Genomic DNA, 14,528 nt, shown 5'->3' on the forward strand with positions numbered 1-14,528 from the left:
ATTGTTCTTTCTATCTCTGTGAAGAATTGAGTTGGAATTTTGATGGAGATTGCATTGAGTCTGTAGATAGCTTTTGGTAAGATGGTCATTTTTACTATGTTATTCCTGACAATCCATGAGTATGGGAGATCTTTCCATCTTCTGGAGTCAACTTCAGTTTCTTCAGAGACTTGAAGTTCTAGTATACATATCTTTCACTTGCTTGGTTAGAGTCATAGCAAGGTATTTTATATTATTTGTGACTACTGTGAAGGGTATCATTTCCCTAATTTCTTTCTTAGCCATTTATCCTTTGAGTAGAGGAAGGCTACTGATTTGTTTAAGTTAACTTTCTACCCAGCAACTGTTGAAGTTGTTCATCAGGTATAGGAGTTCTCTGGTGGAATTTTTAGGGTCACTAAAGTATACTATCATATCATCTGCAAATCGTGATATTTTCAATTTTTCCTTTCCAATTTGTATCCCTTTGTCCTCATTTTTTTCTCTAATTGCTCTGGCTAGGACTTTGAGTACTATATTGAATAGAAAGGGAGAGAGTGGGCAACCTTGTCTAGTCCCTGATTTTAGTGGGATTGCTTCAAGTTTCTTTCTATGCAGCTTGATATTTGCTACTGGTATGCTGCATATTTCTTTTACTATCTCTATGTATAGGTCTTGATTCCTGATCTTTCAAAGACTTTTAACATGAAGGGTTGTTGAATTTTGTCAAATGCTTTTTCAACATCTAATGAGATGATCATGTGGTTTTTCTTTTGAGTTTGTTTATATAGTGAATTATGTTGATGGATTTTCTTATATTGAAACATTCCTGGGATGAAGCCTACTCGATCAGGATGGATGATCATTTTGATATGTTTTTTTTTTTTTTTGGTTCTTTTTTTCGGAGCTGGGGACCGAACCCAGGGCCTTGCGCTTCCTAGGTAAGCGCTCTACCACTGAGCTAAATCCCCAGCCCCTCATTTTGATATGTTATTGGACTTGGTTTGCCAGAATCTTATTGAGTATTCTTTACATCAGTATTCATACAGGAAATTGATCTTAAGTTCTCTTTCTTTGGGTCTTTGTGCTATTTAGGTATCACCATAACTGTCACTTCATAGAATGAATTATGTGGTTTCAGTTCAGTTTCTTTTTTGTGTAATAGTTTGAAGAGTATTGCTATTAGTTCATCTTTGAAGGTCTAATAGAATTCTGCACTAAAATCATCTGGTCCTGTTTTTTGTTTGTTAGGAGACTTTTAATTACTGCTTCTATTTCCTTAAAACTTAGGGGAATATTTAGATGATTTATCTGATCCTCATTTAACTTTGGTGCCTAATGACTGTCTACAAAAGTATCCATTTCACGCAGATTTTCCAGTTTTGTTGAGTATAGGCTTTTGTAGTATCTGAAAATTTTTTGAATTTCTTCAGTTTCTGTTGTTATGTCTCCCTTTTCTTTTGTGATTTTGTTAATTTTTATTCTGTCTCTGGGCCCTCTAGCTAGTCTGGCTAAGGGAATATCTATCTTGTTGATTTTCTCAAAGAATGAGCTCTTGGTTTTGTTGATTCTTTATATAGATTACCTTGTTTCTACTTGGTTGATTTCAGTCCTGAGTTTGATTATTTCCTGTCTTCCACTCCTCTTGGGTGTCTTTGCTTCTTTGTGTTCTAGAACTTTAAGATGTGCTGTTAAGCTGCTAATGTATGCTCTCTCCAATTTCTTTATGGAGGCACTCAGAGCTATGAGTTTTCCTCTTAGCACCATTTTCATTATGTTCCATAAGTTTGGATAGATTCTGCCTCCATTTTCATTAAATTCTGAAAAGCCTTATTTTCATTCTTTATTTTGTCCATGACAAAATTAACATTGAATACACTGTTGTTCAGTTTTTATGTATATGTAGACTTTAGGTTGTTTATGCTTTTAATTAAAAAAAAAGCGTTAGCATGCGGTGATCTGATAGGTTGCATGGAATTAATTCAATCTTCTTGTGTCTGTTGAGGTTTGTTTTGTGACCAATTATGTGGTCAATTTTGGAGAAGGTACCATGAGGTGTTGAGAATTAGGTATATTCTTTTGTTTTAGGATGAAATGTTCTATAGGTATTTGTTAAATCCATTTGGTTCACAACTTCTGTTTGTTACACTGTCTTTCTTTAGTTTCTGTTCTCAGGATCTGCTCATTGATGAGAGTGGGGTGTTGAAGTCTCGCATTATTTTTTTTTTTAGATATATTTCTTTACTTACATTTCAAATGTTATTCCCTTTCCTGGTTTCATGTCCATAAGCCTCCCTCCCTTCCCCCTTCCCCATTCAGGTATCCCCCCCATCAATTCCCCTTACTGCCCCCTCATATTCCCCTGCACTGGGGGGGGTCCAACCTTGGCAGGACCAAGGGATTCCCCTTCCACTGGTGTCCCAACAAGGCTATTCTCTGCTATATATGCAGTTGGAGCCCTGGATCAGTCCATGTATAGTCTTTTGGTAGTACTTTAGTCCCTAGAAGCTCTGGTTGGTTGGTATGTTGTTCTTATGGGGTTGCAAGCTCCTTCAACTCTTTCAATCCTTCCTCTAATGCCCCCCAAGGGGATCCTGTTCTCAGTTCAGTAGTTTGCTGCTAGCATTGACCTCTGTATTGGACATATGTGTATGTGTCTCTCAGAAGAGATCTATATCCGGTCCCTTTCAGCATGCATTTTTTAGCTTCATAAAACTTATTTAGTTTTGGTGGCTGTATATATATAGGCCACATGTGGGACAGGCTCTGAATGGCCATTCCTTCAGTCACTGCTCTAAACTTTGCTTCCATATCCCCTCCTATGGATATTTTCCCCCTTTAAAAAAGGGTGGGAGCGGGGCTGGGGATTTAGCTCAGTGGTAGAGCGCTTACCTAGGAAGCGCAAGGCCCTGGGTTCGGTCCCCAGCTCCGAAAAAAAGAACCAAAAAAAAAAAAAAAGGGGTGGGAGCATCCTTATCTTAGTCATCCTTCTTCTTGGAAGTCTCACACTATTATTGTGTGATGTGCAATGTGTGCTTTGAACTTTAATAATATTTCTTTACCCTTGTATTTGGGGCATAGGTTTTCAAAATTGAAAGTTTATCTTGATAGATTTTTTTTCCTTTGACGAGTATGAAGTATCCTTCTTCATCATTTTTGATGACTTTTAGCTGAAAGTTGATTTTATTTTATATTATAATGGCTAACTCAGCGTTTTGTTTTGTTTTGTTTTGTTTTGTTTTGGAATCATTTGCTCGGAAAGGTAGTGTCTGTCTTTTTCACTGAGATGCATTTCCTGTATGCAGCAAAATGCTGGGTCCTCTTTTCCTATCTAGTCTATTAGTCTATATCTTTTTATTGGGGAATCGAGTTCATTGATTTTAAGAGATATTAAGTACTAGTGATTGTAGGTCTAGATTCATGGAAATACATTATTTAAATTTGGTTTTGTCATGGAATATCTTGGTTTCTCCATCTACCCCTATTAAAGAGTTTTGCTGGGAAAAGTAGCTGGGGCTGGCATTTTTGTTCTCTTGTGGTCTGTACAACATCTCTGCAAGCTCTTCTGGTGTTTAGAATCTCTGTTGAGATGTCAGGTATAATTCTGATAGGACTGCCTTTATATAAAGGCAGTTACTTGACCTTTTTCCCTTACTGCTTTTAATATTCTTTCTTTGATCTGTCCACTTGGTGTTTTGACTATTATGTGACAGGAGGAATTTCTTTTCTAGTTCAATCTATTTGGGGTTCTGTAGGCTTCTTATATGTTTATGGGCTTCTCTTTCTTTAGGTTAAGGAAGTTTTTGTCTATAACCTTATTGAAGATATTTAATGACCCTTTGATTTGGTAATCTTATCTCTTTTCTCTACCTATTACTCTCAGTTTTGGTTTTTTTATTGTGTTCTGGATTTCCTGAATGTTTTGGGTTAGGGGCTTTTTGCATTTTGCACTTTTCTTTGACTATTGTGTCACTGTTTTCTATGGAGTCAGGGGTCCTTTCTCTAGATGTTTAAGCTTAGCCCTACAGTCAGGGAAACTCTGAAAGAATTGAGTTGTAAAGAGTTATTTTCCATATAAAGCCTCAGGACCCACATTGTATACTGTAGGAGAATCTTAGTAAGGCAGTTTAGGAACTGAAATGAGTTTCCATGTTTCTCCTAGATGATCTCTTGGAATTTCTTTTAATAATTTACCGCTGTAAGGATGACCTTTCAAAAAGTAGGCAGATGACAAGTTATAAACTGATCCCTAGCAAGGTTGACCCCTGGTGTATTGTAATTCCATTTAGGGTCTCAGTTGAGACTGCCTCAGCCCAAACATTGGATTGGTGGATTTCTTCTCATGTGCCCTATCCTAGTCCCAGACTTGCCTCTGCTCCTCCAGAAAAAAAAAATTGTTGGTGAGAATAATATAAACATCAGTGAAAGTGAGGTTATAAGATTAGGTAATATACTGGCATTCTTTAATAAAGATTTAAGACTTAGCAGTGTAGGATCCCAAACATTTTTCTGTTTGAGGGAGTTTGCCTCGTGAGAAGGGGATATGGACCCTCACCAAGCCATTTAGGCTGGCAATCTCCTGAAAAAGGAGAGCTGTGGCCAGTTTTGGCCAGGTAGAGGGAGGTAAAGAAGATCCCATAGAGGAGTGCGAGCAAGCAGTGGGAGGAGTGAGGGTTGCTGTGATCTAACTCTAGACACCTGAAGGGCTTGATTTGGGCAGCTAATCATTGAGGAGGGGAATGGCTGGAGTTAGCGAGCAGGGAATATAGATTGAGACCTATAAAGGGGAAGCTCCTTAGTGTGATTGAAAACAGTGGAGGAATCATTTGGTTTGGACTTCATAGCCAGTTATTTTTCTTTCATTGGCTTATGCCATGCCACTTTTAATTAAGATGGGAGTGAAGTCACATAGAAAATCCATCCTTCAATTCTAGCAAAGATGGTTCACAGCCATGTGACTGCTTCCATCCCCATGGGAAGATGGCATCTAATATGGCAGCTAGTCATCTGTTTCCTTTAACTATGTATAGATTTTTAACTATCAATCCCAGGATGATGAGTTTAAGTTAACCCTTTTGTTACAGAGTTTACAGGTTTCTAATCATATCCAATATGCTTACAAATCCTGAGGTAAGATTTATACCTTACCAAAGTTTTAGAGTAAAACCAAAACTAAAAATGTAAGGCATGAGTAGCAATAGTCCCTATTGAGAAGTGTCTGTCCCTTTTTTGATTTGCTCTCCTTTCTCTGTCATAAAGTTGGATGGCTTGCCTGATGTGGGACAGAGATTTTGGAAGAATCTTTTAAACAAGAGGTTTGAGTCTACAGGAGGGGTAGCCATACCCCAACTCCAAACCCCATTTTAATTAAAATGGACAGCATAAATCAAGAGGCTAATGACTAAAATCTAATCCCTAAAAGAGACCAGAATCCCTGTTGAACTGAATCTAGTAAGCTAAGAGTAAAAAAGGTTAATGATAAATATGTTTTGAGCTCTGGCTATAGACATAGGATTCTGCAAGAAGGAGATGAGAGACTTACCAGCCAGCAAAGAGTATGTGCATGCTCCAGCTGGCCTACTTCTTTACTTTCTCCCCCTCATGCTGGATCAGGCTCCTGGATCATACTTTGTAACAAATTTACAGATACATTAAAAGACAGAACATTTCCACCTTTGGTGGTTGTGGGAGAACACCAGATAAAACCAAACAGAAACTGGAGTAGATAAAAATAAAATAGGAAAAATAAAACTTCTCTCCATTATTCCAAAGTATTTGTAAAAATCCCAAATAATATTGGGATCTGTGTGCTGTTAAATAGCACTTTGTTTTGTCTGTCTGAGAGGTGATGGGGCCAAATTCCATTACATGATGAATTTACACCCCTTCATGGTCAAATTTCAGGTGACGAGGCTGTAGGGTCTCTAAAAGGCATCCCAAGGGGAATTAAGAGGGTATGGAAGACACCATTCCCATGGTCGAGAGGAAAGAGGAAAAATACCACTGCAGTTTCTAGCCACAGTTGTCCCCAGGACTCAGATGGGATAGCATGAGAACCAAATCATTCAGCGAATTGTTACTACACTCAGTGAAGGTCAAAGGCATTGTCCAGATAAACCTGAGGAGAGATTCAGCACCTGTACCAGGGCTTTTGTGAAGGCCAGAAAGCAAGGACAAAACAATAAAAGCTCTTGGGGTGTGATGGGTACCTCATTTATAGGGAAGCGCCAAGGAACAGAGTTCCAAAAGGCACTAAGGCCTAGGGGAGCTGTGGTATTACCAGCAGCTCTGAGGGGAAGAGGGTGTAACACTCCCTTCAGCCCAAAGAAATGAAAAGATTCCAGCTCAAAGAATGGGGTCAAGAAGGCCATATGGCTGGGGGTATATCACCTATAAGAACAACAGAGCGGTGCTTGATACTCAGAAGTCACTTCTTTGTTCTCAGGTTAGTCTGTTGTGACTGGACTGGAGCTGAGGGAATAGTGTCCTAATGCAACTAGGAATCCAAGGGGAAACACAGACACCAGGAAAGCCTTTCCAAGTTACAGCACCAAAGTATTTATTGCAGCTCAGATGGAAAGGCAGTTGGGAGGCAAGGAATGCCCAGAAGTTATACTCCAAACCAAACCTCACAAGACATTTATTTGGAAGGAAGAGGCAAGGAGGGTAGCGTCTCTTGCTTGGGAAAGAAGCCCCAAAGAACTGAGCAGAAGACAGGGTTGTTACAGGATTCCTTGGAGGGCAGAGCTTTCCAGGGCAGAGATTTCCAGGTTGGTGGTTGATGGGAGTTCAAGTCCTGAGCTTGGGCTTTTAATCCAGTATGATGGGGGCTGGGGCTGGTGGTTAGGGCAGTGAGAGTGTTCTATGGGTAGAATCTGGTGGCTGGAGGTCCTCAAGCTCTTTATTTATACCTCGCCTTCAAAACTGTAAAACACAGAACCTTGTTGCTAACAAATGAAGAGATCAACCTTTTATAGTTGGGCCTTTGTTATAAACTGTTTTATATAAGGAATGAGTATAGATGTTTTAAAAGGAGATTTCTTCTTCTCTAACCCACCATACATTGTAAGGCTAAACTCTGAATGATTGGAAATGAACCTGGGTATAGCCTCAAAAGAACCTGACATACTCAAGGTCCCAATGACAACTACATTCTTATTTCCATTTATCCAAAAAACAAATAAACACTCATAAGTAAATTTAGTAATACAGCTGCATTCTAATCAGTTGCAATCTAATTCTCACATAGTGAGAAATCCCTTATAATTAAAAATCAAATGTTCTAAGAGTGAAACTAATTTATACAGGAAAGTCATCATGTTGCCCTGGATTGCCTTGCAAATCAGCTAACATTACAAGTGCTCTGCCCATTTCTGCAGGGAGTACCATCAGACATTATTTTCAATCATACCCCAAACATCTGAAAACAAGTTACACCTGCCTTTGTGCCATGCAGTCTAAGTCCTGATCTTTGGAGAGAACCCTATTACAGAATTCTCAGTTCTCTGGGATCTCGCCCTGTGTGCATGTGTGCCTACAGAGGCCTTTGATTTCAGCAGTTCTGTCATGTAACATGTCATGTCATTAGCGAAAGCAATACTCAAAAGTTTAAAACTTAAAGTATCTGTGTAAACTAAGGTTCATCTTATTTTGGGCATACATTTTGAATAAGTTGTTTTGTTTTAAAATGATAAGTAAGCATGCTTTATTATTAAATTTAAAAGATTGTTTTTCCCATATTTACTATCTAGAATTTGACAGGTTATATATAACTTTTTTCTTTTATAATGATTTATATAATAAACGTATTGCCCAGGTTCAATAAAACGTGATCTTCCCCACACATTTTAGGGAAAAAGAAAGATTTTCATTGACAGCAAAGTCTCAGTGCATTTCAAGCATGTAACTGGACACTTTGTCCAGCACTTTAACATGGGGGTTTATGTAAATATCTTCTCACTTCAATATGTAGCTTTATGTATTTAAGCATTCATATTCACAAGGCACACATATGAGAATGCTTCTGTTTTCCTTCAAGAATTCTAGTTATTTTTACAGATTTAAAAACATTGTGTTTCTTGTGTACTCATTGTGTGCATGTGGTGCATGTAGGAGCCTGTGCCAGTATGTGTAGGGGGTCACTGTACCACCAGCATAAGTAGGCTCGCTCCTCCCACAAAGTGAGTGCCCAAGAGTCAAACCTGTGCCCCCAGACTTCTATCTTTACCTCCAGTCTTGCCTTTCCAGTCTCACAGTTAAAAACAAAACAAGGCAAATAAACAAACACAAAATAATCATCGCTTTCTTGTCACTTGTTCGTTTCTAACAAGATGGCACTTGCACTATATACACTAGTGTTTCAGAGTTTGAGATGAGACCAAATTCCTGTTGACAGGAAAAGGTAAGTGTATTGTTTTACATTCCTTTATTTTATTTATTTCAAAATTACAGTTGCCTGAGATATGGTGGGCACAAGAAGCTGTGCTTTCAATTTTCTTGATAGAATGGTGGAAGTTTAATGTTTTCAACCAAGGATTCTAATACAGTTGTACTAAAAATTCAATGTAAAGGGAAATTTTTAGGAAGGGAAAAAGGTGAAAGGGTAAGGAAGAACATAAAGAAAACACAACCCTAGCCTCGCAGAGACATAAGGTATTGATGGGGCAGAGTGGGGAGGGATACCCAGTAGGCCCCACCAACTCAGTGGAGAACAGGAGGGGGTTGGGGGAAAGACTGTGGGAAGAGGTTACTGGGAAGAGGCCAGTAAGTGGATGTAAAATGAATAGGTAAAATAGAAAGAGAACACATCAGTGTCATATTTCACAGCACAATCTCTTCTGGTACTCTGAACATGTCTATGGAACATGGAAGGAATTCATGGATGTGTTCCTTAGAAACCCCTTATCAGACACTGAAAAGAGTCTCTGCCTTCTTGTCAGACAGGAAGCTACCCTAGAACCTGTGGATTTGTCAAATTTCTCAATAAACTCTTTAAATGCAATAAACTCAATAAACCACCTCACAAAAACAGTCTCATTCTTACCAGTCTAACAGCTAAGGAAACAAATTTATGAGTGAAATATATGACAAGTCATTTAATATCACAAAAATATAACTTCACACTCACCAGAGATAGGTAATAAAGTCCCAAAGTAAATCCTGCCACTTACTGACTTTATTTTGCTCCACTAAAGGAGTTCAGCTTTATCAAGGACTTTCAGGAAGCACTAATTTAACTAAAGTATGAACTCCTACAATTTTATGGAGCTAATAAATTGGCAAAATTACCCCCCCATCTCACACACATGATGTGATGGGCAGTAAAATGGGTGTTACCCTCTTCCTCATTATAAGTCCCTTCCCATTCTTATTGATTGCTGTTCATATCCTTCAGGGCACCACTCAGAAATGAGGATGATAGCCATCATGGAACCTCAGCAGTCTATATGAAGAATGGCTACTTACAATATTGATTCTATCATTTCAAGGAGAACATTTAATTGAGATTTTAAATTTCCAATAAAAGGCTACAACTCAAATGATACTCGCTAACTATGAGCTTTTGAAAGTCACCCACCTGGGGCAGCATGCGATTTTCTTCTTCCAGCTGTCTGACTCTGGCCTCCAGCTGCCTAACATAGGACAGGGTTGATTCTAAAATTAAAAAGAAAGAACTTACATTATCTACAAGGTCTTGTTTGGTTTACTGCCAAGGGCTTGATTTACTAAGTAGGTCCAAGAAATTACTTAGTCAGTTTTTTAAAAAAGAAAGACAATTCTTTCCAGAGAAACCATTCACACTATACATTTTTGAGCATTGTACAATGTTAACAGTATTGAAGAAATTTGTAAATGAGGATGCTGAGGTTGCTTCATAAATGTTGAGCCTTAAAACTTCTTGGATAACTTTATTTGTCCCATATACCAAACATTTTTGTGATGTGATTTGCAACAAAAATCAACTTCAAGATATCATTAACTTTTTAAACAAGAATGAATGCCAAATACAGAGTTCTTTGAATTTTCCCAACAAACATTTGAAGGTTTAGAAACAGCATTTATTTTTCTCACTAATTTATAGCTGTTAACTGTGATTTACAGAATATCTTTATATGATCCAAACATTTAATTTAGGGCTGGACTTCTTTGATTTTGGCTGAGTCTAAGGATGTAAGAGGTGTCTCTTTCTTTGTAAGTTTTTGTGTCTTTTTCACTCCAATCTTTAAGTAACTAAAAGCAACAGAGTTTCAATTCAATTGATGCTACTTTTATATTTCAAGGTCATTTGATGAACACTTAGAAGTCTTGTGCTCTATTTCTGTTCACACAAATTCTGCATTTTACAGCTTCTTGTCATAAGAGGGGTCCCAGCAGGGGACTCAGAGTGTGACTCTTCACTAAATGACAATATTCAGATGTCTCATACATTAGTGCAGTTGCATGTCCAGCATCACTCAAGAACAGACAGACACTTTTCAGGTGTAGTCAAAAGCTCATGGCAGTGCAATCCCTCTAGTACATAACCCCATTTCTAGTGAACATTCAAGCAGCTTGAAGCTTCTTGATGGGGCTTCTCAGAAATACACAAGAAGAACAAAGCATGAAATTGAAGCACATGTAATAGCAAATGCTGAAGACCCAGTCGGGAAGCTTCAGCTACTTATACAATAAAGTGGTGATCTGAAATTCATCATGGAAACCGTTATTAAATAAACACATTTTCTTCTTTTTATCATCAAAAGCAAGAAGCTGATATTTTATATGAGATACCAGCCTTTAACACACAAATAAAACAAGGTCATCTTGTTCTAATTATAGCATGTTCATGTGCACCATTATCTGCAAACAAGCCATCCTCAATTACGTTAACTAACATAGTGACACAATGACCTCAAATGTTTTATACAAGTAGGTGGAAACACAGGGGAAACTGAAGACATTTGCTAAAAATATGCTTTGATTAAAGCTTAAGGAAATGCTAAAGCAATGCTATGTGGACTTTTTGAACAGAGGAAATAGAGTACGCTGTATAATACAATGGCAAGATTAAGCCCTATGAGTGTCTGTCTGCCTTACTGTGCAGATCAAGATGCAAGGAGGAATGCTTGACTTATACAGTTCTGCAAAACCAGCTTTCTCCTCTAGGAAAACAACCTACATACATTATACACACAAATATATTGGGGAATATGAGCTTGAAAACTAGTTTTTAATTTCTAATTTTTATGATGAATTATGATAGAGTAAGCCTGAATGTTCCAAAGTACACATTGCAAATGCAGACTCAGATATGAAAAGATAAGAAAGCAAAGAGAATTTTGAACTCATCTCCTCAGTAATAATTGATCATGTGACTGCTTTGTGTCAGTCACTGTTCTAGGAAAGAGTCTAGATCATTAAAAGCTCTAAGAAATACAGGGGTTTTTTGTTTGTTTGTTTGTTTGTTTGTTTAGATTACAAACTGGTGTCCTGATTCAAGAAGTCTTATTTAACCTTTTCATACAGTTCCCCCTAACCACAAATAGCCATCCCACTCTGGGAAAAAAAATCTCCTAGGGACAAAAACAGGGACAGTATCTAATCTCATTGGATTAGATACTCATGCTATTGATGAAATTTCTGTTCAATGAAAGAACAGGTAGAAAGTAAGTAGGCATAGTCTCTGGAAAATATATAATCTCAAAATCTTGGGTTTCTGTATCATCAGCCATTAGGGAAGAAAAACTACCAAGAAAGAAAGAAAGAAAGAGAGAGAGAGAGAGAGAGAGAGAGAGAGAGAGAGAGAGAGAGAGAAGAAAGGAAAGGAAGGAAGGAAGGAAGGAAGGAAGGAAGGAAGGAAGGAAGGAAAAAAGGAAGGAAGACAGACTAGTAATGCAACATAGACATCACATAAAAATCAATCCATGTTGTGTTAATCCCTTAAAATTTCACAACTCTGATCAAAATAACAAGAAGAAGAGAAGTGTGGACAATCCTGATATCTCAGGGGAGATGGTCACTTCTGCTCACATTCCTGGCACAAGAGGAACCTGCCTAGTGCCCTCTGGATACAGGAATATAGAAGCAGTCAGCTGCAGGAACCCTCTGGGTTTCTGCCTGGAACTGGGACTGAATGGGTCCCACAGCTCTCTGCACCCAAATCCTGTGGAGGAAAGAGCTGGACTCTCAGAAGTAGAGACAATCCTGAGAACTCAGAGGAGACAACAACTTTCTGCCCACATTACTGACCCCAGGGGAAATCGACTTGTGGCATCTGCACCTTCTGTGCACAGGGACCTAGGAGCAGTCCAGGGCAGGACCTTTCCAGTTTCTGACTGCACCTAGAGCCAACACACCTGAAAGAAGTAAGGCCAATTTTTCTGTTCTAAGTGACCCACCTGGTGGCCTTAGGACACACAAACTGAGAAGCAGCTCTCTGTTTCCAGATCTTGCTGAAAGAAAACAGGTCTACAAGAGTACTGACACACAGACTTACAAAAGTATCAAGCCACAGCAAGACAAGCCAACACCAGAGACAACCTGATAGTGAGAAGCAAGCTCAGGAACCTAAGCAACAGAAACCAAGACTATTTGGAATCATCAGAGCCCTGCTCTCCAACAAAGGAAATATTGGATATCTAAATACATTGGAAAAGTAAAATTTGGATTTAAAATCACATCTCATGATGATGATAGAAGACTTTAAGAAGGACATAAATAACTCCCTTAAAGAAATACAGGACAACACAGGTAAACAAGTAAAGAGGAAACACAAAAATCCCTTAGAGAATTACAGGAAAACACAACCAAAGAGGTGAAAGAATTGAATGAAAACATCCAAGATTTAAAAATGGAGATATAAACAGTAAAGAAAGCACAAAGTGAGACAACCCTGTAGATAGAAAACTTAAAAAAGAGATCAGGAGTCAGAGATGGAAACATCACCAAGAGAATACAAGAGATAGAAGAGAGGATCTCAGGGGCAGAAGGTATCATAGAAACAATCAATATAACCATCAAAGATAATGTAAAACTCAAAAAGCTAAGAAACCAAAACATCCAGGAAATCCATGACACAATGAGAAGAACATACCTAAAAATAATAGGTGTAGAAGAGAGCGAAGACGCCCAAATTAAAGGGCCAGTAAATATCTTCAACAAAATTATAGAAGAAAACTTCCCTAACATAAAGAAAGAGATGCCCATAAACATACAAGAAGCCTCAGAACTCAAAATAGAATGGACCAGAAAAGAAATTCCTCCTGTCGGATAATAGTCAAAATAACAAATGAACAAAAAAAGAAAGAATATTAAAAGCAGCAAGAAAAAAAAAGTCAAGTAACATATAAAGGAAGACCTACCAGAATTACACCAGACTCGCACCAGAGACTATGGAAGCCAGAAGATCCTGGGCAGATATCATACAAACCCTAAGAGAACACAAATGGTAGCCCAGGCTACTATATCCAGTAAAAGTCTCAATTAACATATATGGAAAACCAAGATATTCCATAACAAAAACAAATTTATACAATATCTTTCTACAAAACCAGGCCTACAAAGGATAATAGATGGAAAACTACAACACAAGGAGGGAAAGTACACCCTAGAAAAAGCAAGAAAGTAATCTGCTTGCACAGAAACCAAAAGATGAGAGAGACACAAATATAATTCCAACTCTAACAGCAAAAATAACAGGAAACAACTGTCATTTTTTAATATCTCGTAATATCAATGGACTCAATTCCCCAATAAAAAGACTTAGACAGTCTGGATATGTAAAGAGGACCGAGCATTTTGCTGTATACAGGAAACACACCTCAAAGTCAAAGAGAGACATTACATAGAGTAAACGGCTAGAAAACAATTTTCCAAGCAAATGGTCCCAAGAAACAAACTGGAGTAACCATTCTAATATCAAGAAAAATTGACGTTGAACCAAAAATTATCAAAAAATATAAGGAAGGACACTTCATATTCATCAAAGGAAAAATTGACCAGGATGAACTCGTAATTCTAAATATCTATACTCCTAATGCAAGGACACATACATTTATAAAGGAAACCCTAATAAAGCTCAAAGCATATATTGTGACCCACACAATAATAATAGGAGATTTCAATATCCCACTCTCATCAATGGGCAGATCATGGAAACAGAAATTAAACATAGACATATAGAAACTAACTGAAGTTATGAACCAAATGGATTTAACAGACATCTATAGAACATTTCATCCAAAAACAAAAGAATATACCTTCGTCTCAGCACCTTATGGTACCTTCTCCAAAATTGACCATATAATCTGTCACAAAACAGGCCTCAACAGATAAAAGCAGTTTGAAAAAAATCCCATGCATCACATCAGGTCACCATGGACTAAGGCTGGTCTTCAATAATAACAATAATGACAGAAAGCATTCATATACATGGAAGTTGAACAACGCTTTATTCAATGATAACATGGACAAGGGAGAAAAAAAGAAATTAAAGACTCTTAGCATTTAATGAAAAGGAAGGCACAACATACCCAAACTTATAGGACACAATGAAAACAGTGATAAGAAAA

General features: G+C 37.8%; 1 protein-coding gene across 8 annotated transcripts in view; it reads right to left on the reverse strand.

The window, feature by feature from the left end:
* Ccdc85a (coiled-coil domain containing 85A) overlaps positions 1-14,528 on the reverse strand; it is a 238,938-nt gene that overhangs the window by 42,947 nt on the left and 181,463 nt on the right. For all 8 annotated transcript variants that reach the window (NM_001191553.2, NM_001415114.1, XM_087582684.1 and 5 more), the window contains 1 exon segment: positions 9,557-9,633. In NM_001191553.2, coding sequence (NP_001178482.1) covers positions 9,557-9,633 — 77 coding nt within the window.

The sequence above is a fragment of the Rattus norvegicus genome, chromosome 14, assembly GCF_021556685.1.
Source record: "Rattus norvegicus strain SHRSP/BbbUtx chromosome 14, alternate assembly SHRSP_T2T, whole genome shotgun sequence".
NCBI classification, from domain to species: domain Eukaryota; kingdom Metazoa; phylum Chordata; class Mammalia; order Rodentia; family Muridae; genus Rattus; species Rattus norvegicus.